Source organism: Physeter macrocephalus, chromosome 14 (genome assembly GCF_002837175.3).
Source record: "Physeter macrocephalus isolate SW-GA chromosome 14, ASM283717v5, whole genome shotgun sequence".
NCBI lineage: Eukaryota > Metazoa > Chordata > Mammalia > Artiodactyla > Physeteridae > Physeter > Physeter macrocephalus.
Genome location: NC_041227.1, coordinates 1,436,959 through 1,456,246, shown reverse-complemented (window position 1 = coordinate 1,456,246; position 19,288 = coordinate 1,436,959). Strand labels below are relative to the sequence as shown.

General features: G+C 64.0%; 1 protein-coding gene across 1 annotated transcript in view; it reads right to left on the bottom strand.

The window, feature by feature from the left end:
- LAMA5 (laminin subunit alpha 5) overlaps positions 1–19,288 on the bottom strand; it is a 52,685-nt gene that overhangs the window by 9,368 nt on the left and 24,029 nt on the right. Inside the window, exons 12-51 of the mRNA XM_024128365.2 lie at positions 15,966–16,106; positions 15,747–15,884; positions 15,522–15,656; positions 15,304–15,438; positions 15,082–15,219; positions 14,491–14,543; positions 14,159–14,264; positions 13,961–14,013; positions 13,765–13,870; positions 13,272–13,371; positions 12,957–13,113; positions 12,667–12,805; positions 12,353–12,495; positions 12,170–12,276; positions 11,921–12,074; positions 11,364–11,524; positions 11,154–11,262; positions 9,237–9,334; positions 8,960–9,161; positions 8,737–8,863; positions 8,035–8,174; positions 7,155–7,270; positions 6,865–7,076; positions 6,324–6,528; positions 5,968–6,112; positions 5,637–5,777; positions 5,366–5,527; positions 5,078–5,179; positions 4,890–4,973; positions 4,061–4,291; positions 3,504–3,617; positions 3,154–3,281; positions 2,850–2,930; positions 2,519–2,733; positions 1,983–2,083; positions 1,549–1,729; positions 1,309–1,458; positions 777–928; positions 597–707; positions 292–403 (exon numbers count right to left, since the gene is read on the bottom strand). Coding sequence (XP_023984133.1) covers positions 292–403; positions 597–707; positions 777–928; positions 1,309–1,458; positions 1,549–1,729; positions 1,983–2,083; positions 2,519–2,733; positions 2,850–2,930; positions 3,154–3,281; positions 3,504–3,617; positions 4,061–4,291; positions 4,890–4,973; positions 5,078–5,179; positions 5,366–5,527; positions 5,637–5,777; positions 5,968–6,112; positions 6,324–6,528; positions 6,865–7,076; positions 7,155–7,270; positions 8,035–8,174; positions 8,737–8,863; positions 8,960–9,161; positions 9,237–9,334; positions 11,154–11,262; positions 11,364–11,524; positions 11,921–12,074; positions 12,170–12,276; positions 12,353–12,495; positions 12,667–12,805; positions 12,957–13,113; positions 13,272–13,371; positions 13,765–13,870; positions 13,961–14,013; positions 14,159–14,264; positions 14,491–14,543; positions 15,082–15,219; positions 15,304–15,438; positions 15,522–15,656; positions 15,747–15,884; positions 15,966–16,106 — 5,385 coding nt within the window. The remainder of the gene's footprint in view (positions 1–291; positions 404–596; positions 708–776; positions 929–1,308; positions 1,459–1,548; positions 1,730–1,982; positions 2,084–2,518; positions 2,734–2,849; positions 2,931–3,153; positions 3,282–3,503; positions 3,618–4,060; positions 4,292–4,889; positions 4,974–5,077; positions 5,180–5,365; positions 5,528–5,636; positions 5,778–5,967; positions 6,113–6,323; positions 6,529–6,864; positions 7,077–7,154; positions 7,271–8,034; positions 8,175–8,736; positions 8,864–8,959; positions 9,162–9,236; positions 9,335–11,153; positions 11,263–11,363; positions 11,525–11,920; positions 12,075–12,169; positions 12,277–12,352; positions 12,496–12,666; positions 12,806–12,956; positions 13,114–13,271; positions 13,372–13,764; positions 13,871–13,960; positions 14,014–14,158; positions 14,265–14,490; positions 14,544–15,081; positions 15,220–15,303; positions 15,439–15,521; positions 15,657–15,746; positions 15,885–15,965; positions 16,107–19,288) is intronic.

Genomic DNA, 19,288 nt, shown 5'->3' with positions numbered 1-19,288 from the left:
ACCGCGACTCGCACGCCTGCCCAGCCCTCTCGCCCACACCCCCTCACCTCCTAGGGCCCCCCCCCCCCCAGTATCCCCACCACTGCCGTCTGCTCAGCCTGGCGGGGGGCACTGGCCCGTCTCGCGGGGCCCACCTGCCCCCACTTCCCAGCCCGGACCCACTGTTTCCGCGGCCGAGGCCCATCTCCCTGTCTAAACATCCAAACGTGCCGGTTCTTCAAGACCAAGCCCCCTGGAGGCATGCCCCCCGCTCTGACTCTGCCCGCCCGGCCCAGGTGGGCCAGCCCCTACCGCTCAGGGCGCGGTCCACAGCCCGGACGGCTGCCAGCAGCGTCTGTGCCCGGCCCAGCGTGGCCTCGGTGCCGTCCAGAAGCTGGCTGGCCTGGGCTCGGGCCCCTGTGGCCTGTGGATGAAGTACCCCATCAGGCCTCGAGCCTGAGCTGCGGGTCAGGGGTGACGCTGGATGGTTTGGGGCCTGGGGAGAGAGGCCTCTGGGGGAGGGGTCTGCTGAGAGGAAGCGGTCCTGGGGAAGGGCTTTCCTGGAGGAGGAGCATTCCAGGGGGTGGGTTCTGGGGCAGGGCTCCCCAAGCGCCTGCCTGGCCGTCCAGCTGCTGCACGTCCTGCCCGAGGCTTGAGGTCTGTCGTTCCAGTGCTTCCAGCTGCTGTGCGGTCTCATGACGGGGGCCAGGGGGTTTCCGGAGCTGGCTCTGCAGGGAGGGCAAGGTGAGAGCCTGCGACCCGGGAACGGGAGGGTGGGGGGCCGGGCCAGGCAGTACCTGCAGGTTGGCGATGGAGGCGTTCAGCCCGTGCAGCCGGGCCCAGATCACGGAGCTGGCATTGACGCCACGCAGCTGCTCCCGGACGGCGGGGAGGAGAGCGCCGGCCCGCTCCAGGCCGTCCAGGAGCAGGACCACACAGTGGTCACACACTGTGGGCAGGGGGCAGGTGGGCGTGCGGTGAGGGGTGGGCCTGAGGCCATCGGGGAGTCATGGGGTCGGCGAGCTAGAAGCGGGTCACTAGGGGTCACGGAGATGGAACAGGGTACTGAGCTGGGCTGAGGGTGACGAGGTTAGTGGGTGTCAGAGGTCAGCGTGGGGGTTTCAGGGTCAACAGGAGGACAGCCGTGGGTCTCTCAGGAAATTGAGGAGGAGAGCTGGGACCAGAGAACTGATCTGGAAGTGGAGGTGAACGTCGGGGTCGCCAAGTCAGCATGGGACTGGGACCAGCACCATCCCAGATGGAGTTGGGAGGGTCGGGGAAGCCGGTGTGGTCAGGCGGCTGGGGGCAGTGGGGAGGGCAGGGACACACCTTCGCAGTGCACGCCGTGGCCCCCAGGCCCTCCTGGCATGGGCACCTGGTGCTGGTGGCTGCAGGTGTCACAGCGCTCCCCACTGAGCCCGGGGGGGCACGTGCAGCGGCCCGTGTGCACGTCACAGTGGCCGCCCTGGCACTGGCAGCCTGGGGTAGGAGGGGTGGGGTGGGGTGAGTGGCCGGCTGAGGGCCCTGGGGTACTCGCTGCCCCGAGGTGTCCCTCCGGCCTGCACTCACGCCTGCAGCCCTGCTCAGGGAGTCCCCAGTGGCCGGGGGCACACTCGCGGCACTGGCGACCCCCAGTCCCTGGCCGGCAGTGGCACTGCCCACTCTGGGGGTGGCACTCGGAGCCCTCGGCCGCTGGTCCACAGGCGCATGGGCGGCAGCCCCGGCAGCCCTCAAAGCCGAAATGTCCTTCCTGGGGGCACAGACTGCAGTCAGGGCTCTCTGCCCAGCTCTCAAGACCCAGCTTCCTGCAGCCATGACGCCCCGCCCCTACACCCATACCCCACCCCTCTGGCCCCGAGCCCCGCCCCTACACCAAGGCCACGCCCCTACAGCCACAAACCCCACCGCTACACCGAGGTCCCGCCCCTACATCCACAAAGCCCCACCCCACACCGAGGTCCCACCCACAACATCAAGGCCCTGCCCCACCCAGGCAGCTCTACCTGACAGTGGTCGCAGCGCTGACCGGTCACACCCGCTTTGCACAGGCAATGCCCGCTGTGGGGGTCACAGGCCTCCGTCCCACACGGGGAGCAGTCACACCCTGCAGAAGGGTGGCTGTGACGGTAGCCCTGACCCCCACCCCAGCCTCTTCCCTCCCACCCTGGGAAGCCCTTACTGGGCTCCTACTCCACATGCATCTCCATCCTGCCCCAAGTGAAGCCCCCAGACCCCACTTTTCATCACCTCCCTGCCCCACCTAGGTCCAGACCATGCAGCTGCCTGCTCACCGGCCCATTGTGCGTGCCTCCCCTGCAGCCTGGGCTCAGCCAGAGGACCTGTCAGAGCCCTCGCGGGGTGCCCTCCCTCAGGAGAAGCCAGAGTCCCCGAATGACCCTTGGCCTGGCCTTGGGGACGCCTGACCGTGAGTCCTGGGGGCCTGGTCGGATCCACCCTGTCCATGCTGGGCCTGGCCAGGGACACAGCCTGCTCCGGGGGGGACACCCAGAGGCCCCTCAGCCCCGCCCTCCCTGCCTACGGGTGCAGTTGCCGGGCAGCAGCGCGTCGCCGTAGAAGCCGGGGGCGCAGCTCTCGCAGCGGGGCCCAGTGGTGTGGCGCAGGCAGCCGCGGCAGGCGCCCGTCAGGGGGTCGCAGTCGCTGAAGAGCATGTTGGGGTCGCCGTTGCCGCTGCAGTCGCAGGGCTGGCACGAGCTGCCCAGCACCAGGGGGTTCCCAAAGAAGCCAGGTGCGCACCTGGTGGGGCGGGGCGGGGCGGGATCAGTGGCTGGTTCTGGCAGGCAGCGACGCAGCGTCCCCGGGGCCAGGCACACAGACCCCGCCCCAGTCAGGCACCCGCCCGCCCAGCTCACCGCTCGCAGGAGGCCCCAGCATAGCCGGGTTTGCAGAGACACTGGGTGCGGCCACCTCGCAGGACGCAGCCCGTGGCGAAGCTGCAGACGGAGGTGGTCGTTAGACCCCAGGACGCTCCGGGTGAGCACCCACCAGGTGAGCGGGGGGGTCCCCACCTCATGGGCCCACCCCGGACGCCCTGGCCTCCACAGAGGCCAGTGCTGACCCAACCAGGTAGGGGGTGGTGGTATTCCATTCCGGGTCTTTAAGGACTTTGGTCCACCAGTCAACGGTCGGGGCCCTGGCAGGGCTGGCCCAGCTTACTTGTTGGAAGGCACAGCCAGGGGGCAAGGGCAGCTGATGCAGGGGGCCGCAGGGTCCTCGGATCCACCGCGCACGAAGCCGGCCTGGCAGCGCTCGCAGCGGTCACCCTCGGTGTTGTGCTGGCAGCCCTGGGGCAGAGGGGACAGGTCAGCGCCGACGGCGGAGGCCTCGCTTCCCGCCAGCTCCCCCACCCCCACCCTGCAGGACTCTGCCCACCGCCAGCGGGTGCCCTGCCCAGGGCCCCTCCCCTCCCCTCCCCCAGACCTCATTGTACCTACTGACCAAAGGCCCCCTGGTCTTCCCTACCCTGCGCCTCTGGTGGCTGCCCTCCCCTACGGGGCCCCACTCACCACGCAGACGCCCGAGCCAGGGAGGCAGCGGTCTGAGTGGCCATGGCACTGACAGGGGATGCAGCGACCCAAAAAGAGACCTTTGACGTCCCGGTAGTAGCCAGGGGCACATTCCTGGGGGTGGGTGGGCATCAGCCGTCAGGAAAGGAGGCGGGGCCAGTCTGGTACGGGGGCAGGCCAGGGACCACCTCCTGTTCTCCTCCAAACACCCCTTCCAAGCGGGCGGAGGGAGGGGAGGGGGGTTCGGTGGATGCCGTCTGCGTAAACCGTGGACGTGGGACGGACTGGGCGCTGAACAGATGAAGAGCAGCTGTGTGCCCGGGGGGCCGGGCAGGGGGCAGGTGACAGCGGATTAGCAGACGGGTGAGCAAGCGGCCGGCTCAGCCCGGGGTGGGAAGGTCAGCTGCCAGGAGCGTGATACCCAGCCGGCAGGAGGAGGAGTGGGGCGAGATGGAGACGGAGGCCAGGCGTGCGCGCGCGCGGGGGAGGGCGGACGTGCGCGCGCGGGGCAGGGCGACCGGTCGGCAGCAGGCCGGTGCCTGCCCCCGCCACCTCACCTGGCATGAGTCCCCGCGGTAGCTGGCGGGGCACATGCACAGCTCCACGTTGCTGGCCGGAGGTCCCCCGCCCACCTCGCTGGCCACCTCCAGCGCCACCCTGCGCAGGGAGATGGCCGAGGAGGTCTGTGAGAAGAGGGCGCGGATGTGCAGCTGCTCCAGGCCGGCCAGCACCATCACGAGCTCCTCGCGGGACACGGCGCTGCGGGTCTCCACGTGCCGGAAATTGCCCTGCGCGGCCACGACACGGCCTCAGTGCGGCCGCCACAATGAGGCACAGCAGGAGCCCAGGACAGACCCTCCCGTGGGGGATGGGGGCACGCAGGGCACGTGAGGGGGGACACACGGTACAGGTGGGCGACTTCTGATCCGAGAGGCAGAGGCTTTAACGCATGAAAACGCTAGCCACAAGAGAAAAACGAACGACTTGAGTACATCAAATGCGAGAACGTCTGTTCATCAGAAAAGATCTTACAGGAAGACACCCAGGCTACAAGAGTACAGACTAAGAGAAGACGATCGCAGCTCTAAAGCCAGGACACAGGGTGAACGTCAATGACAACGTGAAAGCCCTCGGAAAGGAAATGGACGAAAGACACAAGCTGGTGGCTTGCAGAGGGAACCCCAGGGCCAGGCATCAGAGGAGCTGCTCACCCGTCAGGGATCAGGGGTTTGCAGGCCAGCACTCGGCCCAGGAGCGTTACCCCCACGGGGAACCAGAAAAGAGGCGTGCCGATGAGGGTCCCGCCCCGTCCTGCTCCTGGACCCTGTTTTCTGACACGGAGAGCAGCAGCCCCTGTAGCCCTGGGGGCCAGAGATGGCCGCTCACCTCCACCAGCTGCAGCTCCCCGCGGTGAACACGGCCCGGTGCCGGGTACACTGGCTCCAGGAACGTGATACTCATCTGGTTGCCCTGGGGAGGCGTGTGGGCAGATGAGGGCCAGGAATCGGGCTGCCCACCGTCCCGGCTCGGCTGTGCCCGCTGCCCGCCCTTGCCAAGACCACCCGGTGGGCCACCTGCAGCACCACGTCTGGCCTGCTCTCCGTGGGGACGAACACGTCTCCCCGCTGGGTCTCTGAGTGCAGTTCGTAGTGGAGGGTCCCGCCGTAGGACGACACCTGGAGGCCAGACAGAGAGATGCGACCTGGCCAGACCCCGTCCACGGGCCCAGAGTCGACGGCAGTGGTTCTAGGCACCCTATCCCTCCCTGGACACCAGCATCCTCACTGCCGGCCCCCCACGGGCCTCCAGGAGGTCCTGGACACCCTCCAGGTGCCCTCCCAGGGGCCGATCGGCCTGCTCACCCGGTCCCCCAGGTAGGAGGGCGGGGCCTGCCAGTACAGCTCGGGGAAGGCCTCAGGCCCGCGCCGCAGGTCCGCGCGAAGCACCGTTGCCTCTGCCTGCCGCTCGTGGGGCACCACCTGCCGGTCACCACTCAGCAGCGTCCAGCCCTCCATGTCCACGAACTGCAGGGCACGTGGGTGGGTGACACAGGCGCGCGCCCTCGCGTACCACAGGGCCCCGTCCTACGTCTCGGACCCCCTCCCTGAGTCCCCTCCCGTCCTGCCCGCACACCTCCCGGCGGGCGTAGGCCGAGCTCCGGCAGCGATCCGTGGCCCCGAAGCAGAAGCAGCGGGTGCAGCCTTTGGGGTTGGCAGCGTCCAGGGAGAATGTCCCCAGGCGGCACTGGTCACACCGCGGGCCCTGCACGTTCTCCTGGGGGCAGGAGGGCACGACAGGGCAGGGCGGTCAGCCGTGTGCCCGCGGTGGCTGTCACCCCACAACTGGGCTGACTGTCCCAAAGGTGCCAGGAAGCTCCAACCTCCCAGAGAGAACGAAGGTCCGCTGAGAAGGCAAGACGAGGGACGGGGTGGGGTCGGCAGGTCCGGCCCCGGACCGCCCTCACCTTGCAAGAGCACTGGCCTGTGAGGGGGTCGCACGTTCCAGGTGCAGAGCCTGCTTCGTGGCAGTCGCAGGGGCGGCAGCTGGGGAAGCCGTGGAAGCCGGGAGCGCAGGTGTCACAGCGGCGTCCGGCCACGTTGGGTCTGCACCTGCCATGAGGGTTCAGGAGCCAGCTGGGCCTCTCCTCCACCTGGCCCCTCACGCTGACACGAGAGACCAGAGGTCTCTCACCACCACCCCACCGAGGTGGTGCGCCCCCGAGCGCCGGGGACACTGCCAGGGGCTGGGGGGGTTCAGGGTGCACTGGCAGGCGAGCCGGGCCTGCCCCGAGGCCACGGGGACCCGCGCCCCGGTGCTCACTTGCACTGGCCACTGTCCGCGTCACAGGTGGGGCCCGTGAGCGCCTGCACGCCGGGCCCCGAGCAGTTACATTCTTCACAACCGACCAGGGGGTGGCAGCCAAAGGTCTGGGGCTGGCAGACGATGCAGTCGGGCGGGACGGTGCGCGGCGGGCAGATGCACTGGCCCGTGAGCTCGTCACAGAGGCGGCCGCTGCAGTCACAGGCTGTGGGGCGCGTGCACAGGCCCCGGTCAGGGGACCCGACGGCAGACCCGGGGACACTGCATGGGTGGTGGCCGGGGGGGGCGGGGGGGCGCGTCCACCCTACCCCCAGCCTGGTTCCACCCAGCTCCGGGCCCCAAGCCCCAGGCAGCTCCTCTGACGTGGCGCCAGCTGGGGCAGAACTGCTGTCTAGTCCCCGGAACCTCCTGGACAACCCTGTAAGGCCTGGGCTCTCGCACACGGGACGTGGCAGGGCTGGTCCACCAGGCTCCAGAACGTGCTCCTGACCACTGTTTCCTGGGGGCACCCCCCGGCGCTCCCGCGGACTGGGGTACTCACGCCTGCAGCTGGGGAAGCCCCAGTAGCCAGTGGCACAGCGGGAGCAGTCGCGGCCTATGACGTGGGCGCGGCAGGGACACTGGCCCCCGAAGGGCTCACACGTGGGGCCCGCGGCGCCCACCTCATGGCAGCCGCACGGCCGAGCCCCGTTGTTATAGAAGAGGGAGAGGGAGGTGGCGGCGCTGCGGCAGAAGGACGACGAGCTGGAGGGGCTGGGGTGAGGGCGGGTGGTGAGGCCAGCTCCCAGCACGGCCCCTGCCCCGCTGCCCCCGGCCCCGAGCCCGGCCCACCTGACGTGGTAACCGTGGGTGGCACACTGGCTGATGAAGTCGTAGGATTTGTCCAGGGGCTCCTCCCGGAAGTAGCTGGGGCTGTAAGCGTCTTCGGGGACCACCAGCACGTACTCCTGGAGCATCGGGGCCTGGTCACCTTCCCGCGGGCCCAGCGAAGGGTCCAGGTCGGGGGGTGAGTGCCGGAGCCCACCGGCAGGGGCCAACGCCAGGGCTTCTCTGCCACAGGCCAGGGTCTGGCCGGGCAGCTAAGACACCGGTGGCGACATCACACCCTGGCCCGGGGCCCCAGCCAGGCTGCCAGGTGCTGGGTCCCTCCTGGGGGCCACTCAGAGGGGAGGCCAGCCTCTGCGGCCAAATGGAAGCTTGGGGAATGTGAGAAGGGGCCCAGGCTCCTAGCGCCCTGTCCATCCCCCCCGCCTTTTTTTTTTTTTTTTTTTTCTTTTTGGCGGTTCGAGGGCCTCTCCCGTTGCGGGGCACAGGCTCCAGACGCGCAGGCCCAGCGGCCACGGCTCACGGGCCCAGCCGCTCGGCGGCATGTGGGATCTTCCCGGACCGGGGCACGAACCCGTGTCCCCTGCATCGGCAGGCGGACTCTCAACCACCGCGCCGCCAGGGAAGCCCCGTCCATCCCTTTTTGCCAGACGCCTCCCTCTCCAGTAAGGCCACTCTGACCAGCAGGGCCCCAGGGAGCTGCTGGGCAACATCTTGGCTCTTGGACCCCCTCAGGAGCCTCTCGTGATAGGCCTGGAGGTCCCCAGAGGCTGCTGCCCCTGGCACCTGGCTCGGGGTTGGGCCACTGCAAGCAGGGGACACACTCTGGCAGAGCGACCGACAGTGGTACGACAGGTGCAGGACGGCTACCAGCCCGAGGACTCACCAGCCAGAGCCAGCGGCCCTCGGGCACGCGCACGGTCACAGTGAGGTCACTGTCGGTCACGTCCAGGACGGCCCGGCCCTCACACACCACCAGGGTGCGGCAGCCGTAGGCGTGCGGGCAGAAGCTGGCGTTGGCGTGGCCTGGAGGTGAGGAAAGGCAGGTCAGTGCCCCCAGCGCACACACGGCACCCCGCCCCACGGCCCCACGGCCTCACCCTGGGCTTGGGACACTCCTGGAGTCACCAGGGAGGAGAGGACCCCAACGGCAGCACCCACCGCCGAGCACCGTGCACCCCTGAACAAGACCCGCGCGTGACGTGGCTGGAGACCCACGTGGCCAGGCCCACTCGTGCTACGTGGATCGGCCGTGGCCACACACGAGGCCCCGAGAGGTGCAGATCCCCGGGCTCGTCAGAGCAGAGTGAAACAGCTGTGCACGGAGCCGGGTCCCACAGCGAGCCCTCGACCACCCGAGCGCAGGACAGGGTGAACTCCGAGTCACAGCACAGACGTGAAGGGCAGCGCCCGCCACCCACAGGGGACCCTGGGGCACCTCGTGTGAGAGCTGAGGGCAGGGCGGGGCACATGGCCCTGTCACACCCAGCACGCGCCCACCCACGTCACGTGTGCTATCACGTGACGGGCCGCGTGGACGAGACCCCCCCGAGAGCCTCCTCGCCCCCGGGTCCGCCCCTCCGCTTACCCTGCCAGACACGACCCCCGCTGATGAGGACCTCCACAGCGAAGGCAGGGTGGGCCGGCTGGTAGCCGTGCAGCAGGAAGGCGTAGCGGCCCAGGGCGGGCACGTGGGTGCTGAAGACCACGGTGCCCTGCGCCGGGGGGAGCGGCTCCAGTGAGTGGGCAGAGGTGCAGGGGTACCAGGGGCTGCAAGTCCCACCCTGGCCCCTCCTGGCCCCGGCCCGCACCTGGGGGTGGCGCAGCAGCGTAGGCTCCACGTCGGGGTCCGCGGCGGTGGGGGGCCGGGGCCGGGGCCCGGGCGGGGGCGCGCCCGGCGTGAGCGCCCGAGAGTGGGTCAGCGGGAGGCCGGGGGGCAGCGGCAGCACCTGGCAGTCCCTGAGCACCACAGGCTGCGGCGGCTTTGGGAAGCGGGAGGGCAGGCAGGCGGCGCTGGGGGGTGGGGAACACAGGGGTGAGTCCCGGGTCCCGGCCGCTGCCCGGGGCTCCCGCCCCCGGCCCCACTACCTGCTGGGGCTGAAGGCGCCATGACTGCTGATGCAGCGGACGCGGGGCTCCACGAACTCTGAGCTGAAGGTCTCCGCGGGCACCAGGGTGACACTGTGCTGCAGGCAGGGGACAGGTGTGGGTGTGGCGGCAGGAGCGGCCCAGCCACACCCGCACCCAGGCCGGTCCTGCTCTCTGCACCGAGCCCCCAACCCCACTCTGCCTGCCTCTCCTCCAGCTGCACAGACCCCAGCCCTCGGCTGTGGATTCTGGGCCTGGAGCATCTCCCAGCTCCCCCCGAGGCCGCTCCTCCTCCCGCTGCACTCCACTGCCGTCTGTGGTCATAGGGCCGGGGACCCGGCACAGGCAGGCGCTCAGCGAGCGGGGGTTCGTAAGCAGGCATCTCCATCCTGTACCGTCCACCACAGCAAAGAAACGTGCGCGACAGATACGGTAAAACGTGACGTCTCAGGGGGTCTAGAAAAACTCGACAGCGAAGACAGAATACCGCGTGACCATAGCGACAGCTCCATCCATCCCTGCCATGGCGTCAGCCAAAGAGGCAGCGCAAAGGAACACCTGTGTGACTCCAATTATAGAAAGTTCCGGAACAGGCAAACTAGGCGGTGCTGTCAGTGTCTGGAGGCAGTTACCCGGCCTGGGGGGGTGGGGGTGGGCCTGAGTGGCGTCAGGGGTGGGGCCATGTTGCTTCCTGGCCTGGGTACTGGGCTGTAGGTACAGCTCCATGGAGAGTCTAAAGTGTCCCAGCCCACGACTACAGCGCCGCGTGTGCACGAGGACAGAACTGCAGGGGTTTCGACGTCAAAAAATGAGGAGGAAGCAACGTAGCATGCGTTACTTAGCAACGTGGAAGAAACGGACCGACTCCGGAAAGTAGAATGAGAAGACGCGCAGATGGGGCGTGCGATTACGCTTTGTTGTTGCAAGTCTGTTTTCAATATTGGACGCTTTCATAAAAATATGTGCATATGATACTCTGATAAAACTTTTAAAGGCCTAGGAAAATTCTACAGTGAGACTAGATAATACTCTGATGAGAACAACGTCATCCATTTTGTCACTTATTGAATAAACACATATACTTGGTTCTGGGCATCAAACTAACGATTAATATTGCCCAGAATGTTTAGTCTTGGGATTTAATTTTCAACTCTGTGAAGCTGACACAGAAGCAAGTTATGGGCTTCCCTGGTGGTGCAGTGATTAAGAATCCGCCTGCCAATGCAGGGGTCATGGGTTTGATCCCTGGTCCAGGAAGATCCCGCATGCCGCAGAGCAACTAAGCCCGTGCGCCGCAACTACTGAGCCCACGTGCCGCAACTACTGAAGCCCGTGTGTCTAGAGCCCCGTGCTCCACGAGAGAAGTCACCGCAATGAGAAGCCCGCGCACCGCAATGAAGAGTAGCCCCCACTCGCCACAACTAGAGAAAGCCCACGCACGGCAACGAAGACCCAATACAGCCAAAAATAAATAAATTAATTAATTTAAAAAAAAAAAAAAAAAAAGAAGAAGCAAGTTACCACAACGATAGCAAATCCCAAACTTCAGAACCCATGCTGTGTGGACCCCTTCCTAATTCGGGTCCACAAGGTGTTGTGTTCTTGTAAATTATACCAAAAAGCAGCCTCTCGTTAAGATTGTTCTTCCTACTCTGACTCCAGCGCAACACAGCCCCCCTCGTGCGACCGTGAACATTATTTATAACTAAGTTTACATTTCATACCCACGGGGAAAAAACCCTGCAGGAGGAGGGTTCTGGAAGAACCTCCACCCGATGTGAGCTGAAGACGGCACTGGTGATGGGTGCCCAGGCTCCTCACATTCCTCCCCTTTTGCGTGTGTTCAAAACCTTCAGAAAGACCTAACCCCACAGTGGGGTCCTGCGGCCCGTGCAGGCGAGGGGGTCAGGGCCGTACCAGGAAGAAGCGTGCCTGCTCAGCCGTGAGCCGGACGCTGGCCTCCGTGTCCAGGTGCAAGACTGCCAGATGGCGCTGGGCATCCAGGGCGGCGCCCCGGCACAGGGTGCTGGGGGACGGGCAGGGGTGGTCAGTGGGTAGGGCAGCCCTGGAGCCCGGAGCCCTCCACCGGCGCCCGGGGCTTGAATCCTCTCCCCACTCCCTAGACACCTGTATGGGCAGGGGTGGAGGGTGAGCGCCCCCTGCTGGGGGGCCCGCTGGGGGGTGTGCACGGCCACGTCCACCTCCTGGCGGGCGTCCTCACTGGCGTACTCCACCACCAGGGCGTAGGGGCCCGGCCGCGTCACTGCCACCTGAAGCTGGACGTCCACCTGGGGGGACAGGGCGATGTGAGGCCCCCGCCCCAGCCCCCCACCTAGAGAACAGGACACTCCTGAACACGGCCCTTCCCACCCCCTCCCGGTACAGCCTCGTCCCCCATCTCAGGGCCTGTGTGCCCGCCATCCCTGCTGCCTGGGGCACTCCGCGGCCACTCGGCCTCCAACCTCCGCTCGCTCCGAGCCCCCCTGCCCACCCGTGGCCCGCTGGCCTCATCACTGTAGAGTGTCCAGTGGCTGAAGTGGACCAGCGACCTGCCACCTCCTCACAATAAGCTGGAGGGCTGGGTCCTGTCACTGCAACGTGGACACCTCCTCCCCGCCAGGCCATGGGCAGGTCTCCCCAAGTCTCGCCCCCGCCCACCCCCGTGGGGTCCCGGGGACACGCACATCTGCGCCCTGGCAGGCGACCAGCAGCGGGTGGGCGGGGCTGAGCTGCTCCGCGGGGCAGGGCCGGGGTAAGCTGTTGCCGTGGCGACACAGGGCCTCAGGCCCAGCAGCGGAGGGGAAGCCGTCCAGCGGCAGGTGGGTGTAGAGGAGGCAGCTGGGGGGGGGGCGCACAGTCTGGTGAGCACGGGGCAGGCGGCCTGAGCACGGCGAGGGTCAGGCCCGCCCCCTCCCCCACCGGCCGGCGCTCACTGGTCCCCGGAGCGCCGCGCGTCGGGCCGGAATGTGCAGGGCTCCGTCACCCGCAGCTGCAGGAGGGCCGCCTCGTAGTAGGCGCTGGGCAGCAGAGCCACGTAGTCCTGGGGGGCGGGGGGGAGGTTAGGTGCCGTGGCCCCCGCCCCGCGCCCTGCCCCAACCCGCTCAGCCCCGCCTCACCAGGAGCACCCCCTCGGCCTCCACGAGCAGGGCCCAGGCGCCAGGGTTCAGCACGAAGGGCTCCCCGAAGCCCCTCTGGGGCACGGTGACGAAGGCAGGCTCCGTGCTGGGCGGGAAGGCCACGGGCTGGCTCTGCTCTGTGCCTGGGGGCGGGGACAGCAAGCCTCCTGGACGCAGCATGGCCACCCAGACCGCACCTCCCCCAGGGCCAGCGGGAAGGGCCTGGCCTCCCACCCACGTGCGGGGACGAGGCGGGGCTGGCTGGGGCGAGGCGTGAGTGGGGCGGGGCCCGGGGCGTAGCCCCCCGCACTCACAGTTGGCGCAGGTGGCAAACTTGCCCTGGTCGCGCACGGAGACCCGCCCGCTCACGCTCGCAGGCCCGCGGTTGACGTATCGGAAGACCAGTCGGAAGAGGTCAGGGGAGGCCACGCTCAGCCTTGCCACGATCCTGGGCTGCGGTGGGTAGGGGTGGGCGTGGAACATCGGGGCTGCTCCTCCCTGGCCATTCCCGGCCCGGCCCTGCGACCTCGGGGCCTGCCCGCCCACTCGGCCAGCCACAGCGGGCACTCAGCCCGGTCCCAGAACGGGGCAGCACCGCACCCACCTGGATGGGTGCCATCTGCGCGTAGCCCCTCCAGCTGAAGCTCTCGAACTCGAGAGGGTTGAAGCCGAAGCGCACGGCGTGGCCCTCGGGCGTGGCCGCCTCCTCCAGCTCCAGGCGCAGCTGGTGCAGGTCGGGAAGGTAGTGGTCCTGCGCCGGCCTGGCCACGGCAGGGCCGGTCAGGGCAGCTGGCATCCGGTCTGGGCAGGGTGGGCACTGGCCCTGCCCGCTCACCAGGGCCCCCAGGGAGAAGCCCGGGGAACAAGCTGCCGCCCCAGCCCCCTGCCCGCCCGCCCAGCTGGGGCAGGGGGCACCCACTTGCTGCAGGTGGGGCCCTGGGTGCTGGGGCGGCACAGGCAGGCGCCTGTCCTCGGCTCACAGCCCTGTCCCAGAGCTCCGCCAACGTCGCACCGGCAGCCTGTGGCGGGAGGGAGCAAGTCAGTGCGGCCCGGCCCCGCCCGGCCTCCGTGCTCCACCCACCCTCCGCCAAGAGCAGCTTGGCTGAGAGGCCGCCTCATCTCCCCCAGGGGCTGCCTGGGTCCCTGGACAGCAGAGGCTCTGAGTCCGGGGACAAGGGATCGGTCAGCGACGCCTGCTGCCAGGGGCAAGGGACGGAGGGGAGGAGCGCCGAGGGGTGAAACCTGCCTCCTCACTCCCACGGCCAGCACGGGTCTGGCCGGGCATCTAGAAGCAGCTCGGCAAGTGCCATGCTGTGCCCAGGCCCCGGCTGGGTCCCTGCCCCCTCTGTCCCTCTCTGGGCCTCAGAGAGGGACAGAGATGTGGTCCGAGGGCCGCATAAGCGGCCGCTTACCACGGCAGCCGAAGTAGTCGGCCTGGTCCAGCCCGAAGAAGCCGTCCTTGCAGGCCGTGCAGGTGTGGCCGCACACATGGGGCTTGCAGAAGCACTGGCCGTTGCCCTGGGGGCCGAGGGAGAAGTTGGGACCAGGCAGGGGAGGGTCCCTATGCGCGGCTCCCCCAGCCCCCAATATCTGGGCCCTCAGACTCACCGGCTGGCACTCAGCAGCTCCACCCAGTGTGCCCCTGGGGTCACAGCTGCAGCCTGGGGGAGGGGCAGAGTGGGCCTGAGAGCAGAGCAGGGGGCAGGAGGCCCTGGACTCCATCCCCGCCCCGGCTCCGTGGAGCCAGCCCTCCCCCTCCCCAGGGGTGTCCCCCAGCACCCCGACACCCACGCCGGGCAGACTCACGGGTGCAGCCCTCAGGGTTGCTAGGACTCAGCCCCCAGAACCCGGGTTTACAGCGATCACAGCTCGGCCCCTCTACGTGAGCCCGGCACCTACAGGGGATGTGCACCTGGGAGAGGACGAGACTGAGGGTCAGAGTGGGTCCCTGCCCTCCTACCCGCAAACCCTCATCCCTGGAGCCCTGTCCCATCTCTGGCGTGACCCTGCAGGGAGGACAGAGGAGCGGCCAGGCGAACAAATGGGCTCTGAGGTTGCCATGGCAACCGAGCAGCTGAGGAAGTGATGGTCCCTCTGGAAGTGATGGCCTCGGCCCCAGAGAGCAGACCTGGGCTCACCTCAGGAAGATCATGATCGGCTGGGGCCAGGCCAGCAGGGTGGCAGGAGCCAGCTGTGGAGAGATGCCCAGGCCACCGTCATTACTCGGTCACTGACCCCGACGGCCAAGGGCTTCCCGAGGCCTGGCCAGGACACGAGGCTCCATGGGAGCCAACACACACGCCTCCCACACATGTGAACAGGCAAGAAATCACGTGTGCCTACATGCCCCGGTCCCCGTAGCCGTGAGGGCATGTGCCCTCCCCCACCACACAGCACGTGATTATGAACACGCAATGAGCACAGACAACAGGCAAACACGTGTGAACAGTCATGTGAGCACAAAGCACGTGAACAAGCATGAACAGACACAGCACGTGACCACATGCAAATAAACAGGCACGTCCAAGAACCATGTGGAGATATGCATGGACATTCACAGCACGTGAACGCACATGCACAACACGCAGACACTCGTGAACGCAGCACGTGCACCATATGAACACACGCGAGCGCACAGAGAGCACAGGGACGGTCATGGGAACACGCAGCACGTGACGCGCCGGCACCCCCCCCCCCACACACACACACACACAGGGCGCCAGCCTCACCCTCGCAATAGGGGAAGTTGTAGGCCCCGGGCGCACACGCGTCGCAGCGCAGCCCCGTCACTCGGGGTCGGCAGCTGCACTGCCCGCTGTGGGGGTCGCAGGCTGTGTGCAGGGAGCCTTCGGGGGAGCAGTGGCAGGCTGGGGGAGGGGGGAGGAGAGCGGGGTGTGAGCACGCGGTGGGCACACGCCCTCCCCTGCCTCCCCTCCCACCAGGGCACTCACGGGCACAGTCGGGGAAGCCGTGGAAGCCTGGGCTGCACTCCTGGCAGGTGGCACCCGTGTAGTTGGGGTGGCAGCGGCACACCCCGCCCGCCCCACACAGCTGGTCCAGGGCACCCCGGGGGTCGCAGGCGCAGGCTGCAGAGGACTCGGGGTCAGGCCCTGGGGGCCTGCGGGTGGCCCTCCCACCCCGCCCGGGGCCCCTGAGGCCCTCCGCTCACCGTGGCACTCGGGGTAGCTGTGGTGGCCCGGGCGGCAGCGGTCACAGCGGGGGCCGTCAAACTCGGGTCGGCACGGGCAGCGGCCAGCGTCATCGCAGCCCTCGGGCAGGGTCCCCGTGGGGCTGCAGCCGCACACTGCGGGGCCGAGAGGCGCACGGGGCCCTGAGCCAGGCAGGCCGAGACCCCGGCCCCCCTCCCACCCCCCACCAGGGGCGCTGCGCTCACGCTGGCAGAGGGGGAAGTGGAAGTAGCCAGGGGCACAGCGGTCGCACGCCGCCCCCTCGAATCCCGCCCGGCACGTGCACTGGCCCGAGTCGCGGTCACAGGTTCCGTCCACCACGCCGGGGCTGGAGCACTGGCAGGCTGCAGGGAGGAGATGGTCACAGAGGGGCTGGGCTCCTGGGATCCACGAGGGGATGGAGACGGGGATGGAGCTGGACTCACGCTGGCAGCCTGGGCCATAGAAGCCCGGGGCACAGAGCTCACAGTGCGTGCCCTGGAAGCTGGGTTTGCACACGCAGCGCCCCACCCGTGGGTCCTTCCGGCAGGCGTTGCCCTGGGTCCCGGCGGCGCTGCAGTCACAATCTGGGGTGGGGGGGTGGGGGGGAGGAGTCTCAGGGACCCGTGGACCCCAGCCACACCCCCACCCCCCCCAAAAAAAACCTCCCTTCTCCACAAAACTCCTTTCCTTACACTTGACACTGCACTCATGCAAAACGAAAAAGACTTTAAAAATCCCAACAAGGGAAAGCTTATGTTTTGGGAAAACAGTGGCATGAGGTGAAATCAGGACCACTACACGTAATTAGTTGTGTATAATGTAGAAACCAAGTCAACTGCAGGCATTGACACAACCAGAGAAAATGCAGAAACAAAATCATAACGAGGTGAAAAGAAAATTCTAGTCTTCATAAATAATTCTGGGGATTAGGAATGAGAAAGAAAAAGTGTGCTAAATGTCTTAACTGATGCACAAAAAGGGGGTAATACTATTTAATTTTTGTTACTGACATGGAATAATGGTTCAGTATTTGTCAAAGCATAAGGGTAACCTCGGGCCAGACCAGAAGACAGAAACAGAACTTGCAAACCCTTGGAGAAGAAAACACAAACCAACCAAAACACGTTTTGTTGGTCAATACAGCAAAAGTCAGGAAAGGAAAAATTTAAGCAGAATGCGAGGAATGATACAACTGGGGCAGGTGTGAGCCCAAATTGACAGCAGCCACAGTCCCTCTGCCGGGCCACATCTCCTCTCATGAGATAAACCCAAAGGCATCGGTTGGACTCTTGAAGGAGAATCCAGTCATGTCCTTCTGAAAGAATGCACCTTGAACCAAGGATTTGGACAGGAAACAAAGAGCTTCCAGAAGGGAGAGTGGGTGGCACAGACACAGAGAAGGGGAGCATGGAGCGTGGTGAGCCCAAGGCACAAGCATTCATGGAGACAAAGAGGGATGTTGTGTGTTGAGAAAAAGGACATGCCCCAAGAGATGTAGCATACGCAAAGCTTGAAGAGCAGGATACATATGGTCCAGGGGTGCTGAAAACTAAAACTATTGTAATTGGGAGGAGAATTTGGCAAAACCATTGTCATAGAGAGAAAAACTGAATACACTGTTCCCAGAATGTGACAAAAATTAACAGCAGAGTGGGTTTGGACTTGCCTGGTGGCGCAGTGGTTAAGAATCCACCTGCCAGTGCAGGGGACATGGGTTCAATCCCTGGTCTGGGAAGATCCCACATGCCGCAGAGCAACTAAGCCCATGCACCACAACTACTGAGCCTGTGCTCTAGAGCCCGAGTGCTGAAACTACTGAGCCTGCGTGCTGCAACCACTGAAACTCACGCACCTAGAGCCTGTGCTCCACAACGAGAAGCCACCGCAGCAAGAGAAGCCCACACACCGCAACTAGAGAAAGCCCACGCACAGCAATGAAGACCCAACGCAGCCAAAAATAAATACATAAAATTTTAAAAGATAATAACTAAAAATAAATAAATAAAATCTGACCGTGATGCAGTAAAACTAGGACTGAACCATCAAAATAAGGATGGAATGGAAACCTAACCACCTGAAATGACAAACGCTGTTCTAAACAACTCGGATCAAAAGGAAAATGAAAACTGAAATGATACACTGTTTAGAAAGGAACAGCTGTGAGAACCCAGCATATCAACCCTATGGGACAGTTAGCCAAAGCTACACTCTGAAGCAAATTTATAGCTTTAACCCAGGGTTTCTCAACCTTGGCACCAGTAACATTCTGGCCTGGATAACTCTTTATTGTGCAGATTGGGGCTGTCCTGTGCACTGTAGGATATCTAGCATGATCCCTGGCCCTCACCCACTAGGTGACAGTGGCACCCCCCCAATTATAACAACCAAAGCAGTCTCCAGACATTTTCCTGCAGAATAAAATCAACCCTGAGTGAGAGAAAACGCTTTAAACCTTTTGTGGATAATTAAGAGAGACTAAAAATAATAATTAATTCAAAAATCTATAAAAATAATATATCAAAAGAATGTACAGAAAGACAAATACCGTATGATCTCACGTATATGTAGAATCTTAACCCCCCCGCCTCCCCCCCCCAAAAAACACACACACACAATCGAGTTCATGGATATAGAAAACAGATTGGTAGCTGCCAGAGGTGGGGATTGGGTTGGGTGAAATGGGTGAAGGGTGTCAAAAGGTGCAAACTTCCAGGTATAAAATAAACAAGTCACGGTGATGTAATGTACATCATGGCAGCAGTAGTTGATAATAATCTGCTGCATGATTGCAAGTTGCTAAGAGATTAGATCTTCAAAGTTCTCATCATGAGAAAAAAATGGTAATTATGTGTGGTGACAGATATTAACTAGACTTTCTGTGGTGATCATTTCACAATATATAAAAGTACCAAATCGTAGTGTTATATACCTGAAACTAATATAATAACGTATGCCAGTTATACTGCAATGAAAAAAAGAAAGAAAGATGGTTTTAGTTCAAAATTTTCTATATTAGGACTTCCCTGACGGCACAGTGGTTAAGAATCTGCCTGCCAATGCAGGGGACACAGGTTGAAGCCCTGATCCGGGAAGATCCCACATGCTGCGGAGCGACTAAGCCTGTGCACCAAAACTACCGAGGCTGTGCCCTTGAGCCCGCGAGCCACAACTACTAACCCCGCTCACCTAGAGCCCGTGCTCTGCAACAAGAGAAGCCACCACAATGAGAAGCCCGCACACCACAATACAGAGTAGCCCCTGCTCGCCGCAACTAGAGAAAGCCCGCGCACAGCAACAAAAACCTAACGCAGCCAAAAAATAAATTTTTTAAAAAATCTTAAAAAAAATTTTTTTTTTCCATATTAGGAAGTAAAATCTCTCTCCCAAACTAAACAGAGAAAAACTCCAGCAGATCTTATCAATAAGCTGCACTTTGAGAACACCAATAAACTCAACAAACTTCTTTTAGGTGTACTAAAGGTAGGAAAGAAAAGAAAAAAAGAAAAGAAAAATAGACAAAAGGAATGAAAGGAAATTTAAAAATCATGTACAGAACGTCGTACATAACTTTAAGCCAATACCTTTTAAAATCCAAATGACGAACAATTTGCTAAGAAAATATAAATAATCAAAACTGACTGGGCTTCCCTGGTGGCGCAGTGGTTGAGAATCTGCCTGCCAATGCAGGGGACACGGGTTCGAGCCCTGGTCTGGGAAGATCCTACATGCCGTGGAGCAACTAGGCCCGTGTGCCACAACTACTGAG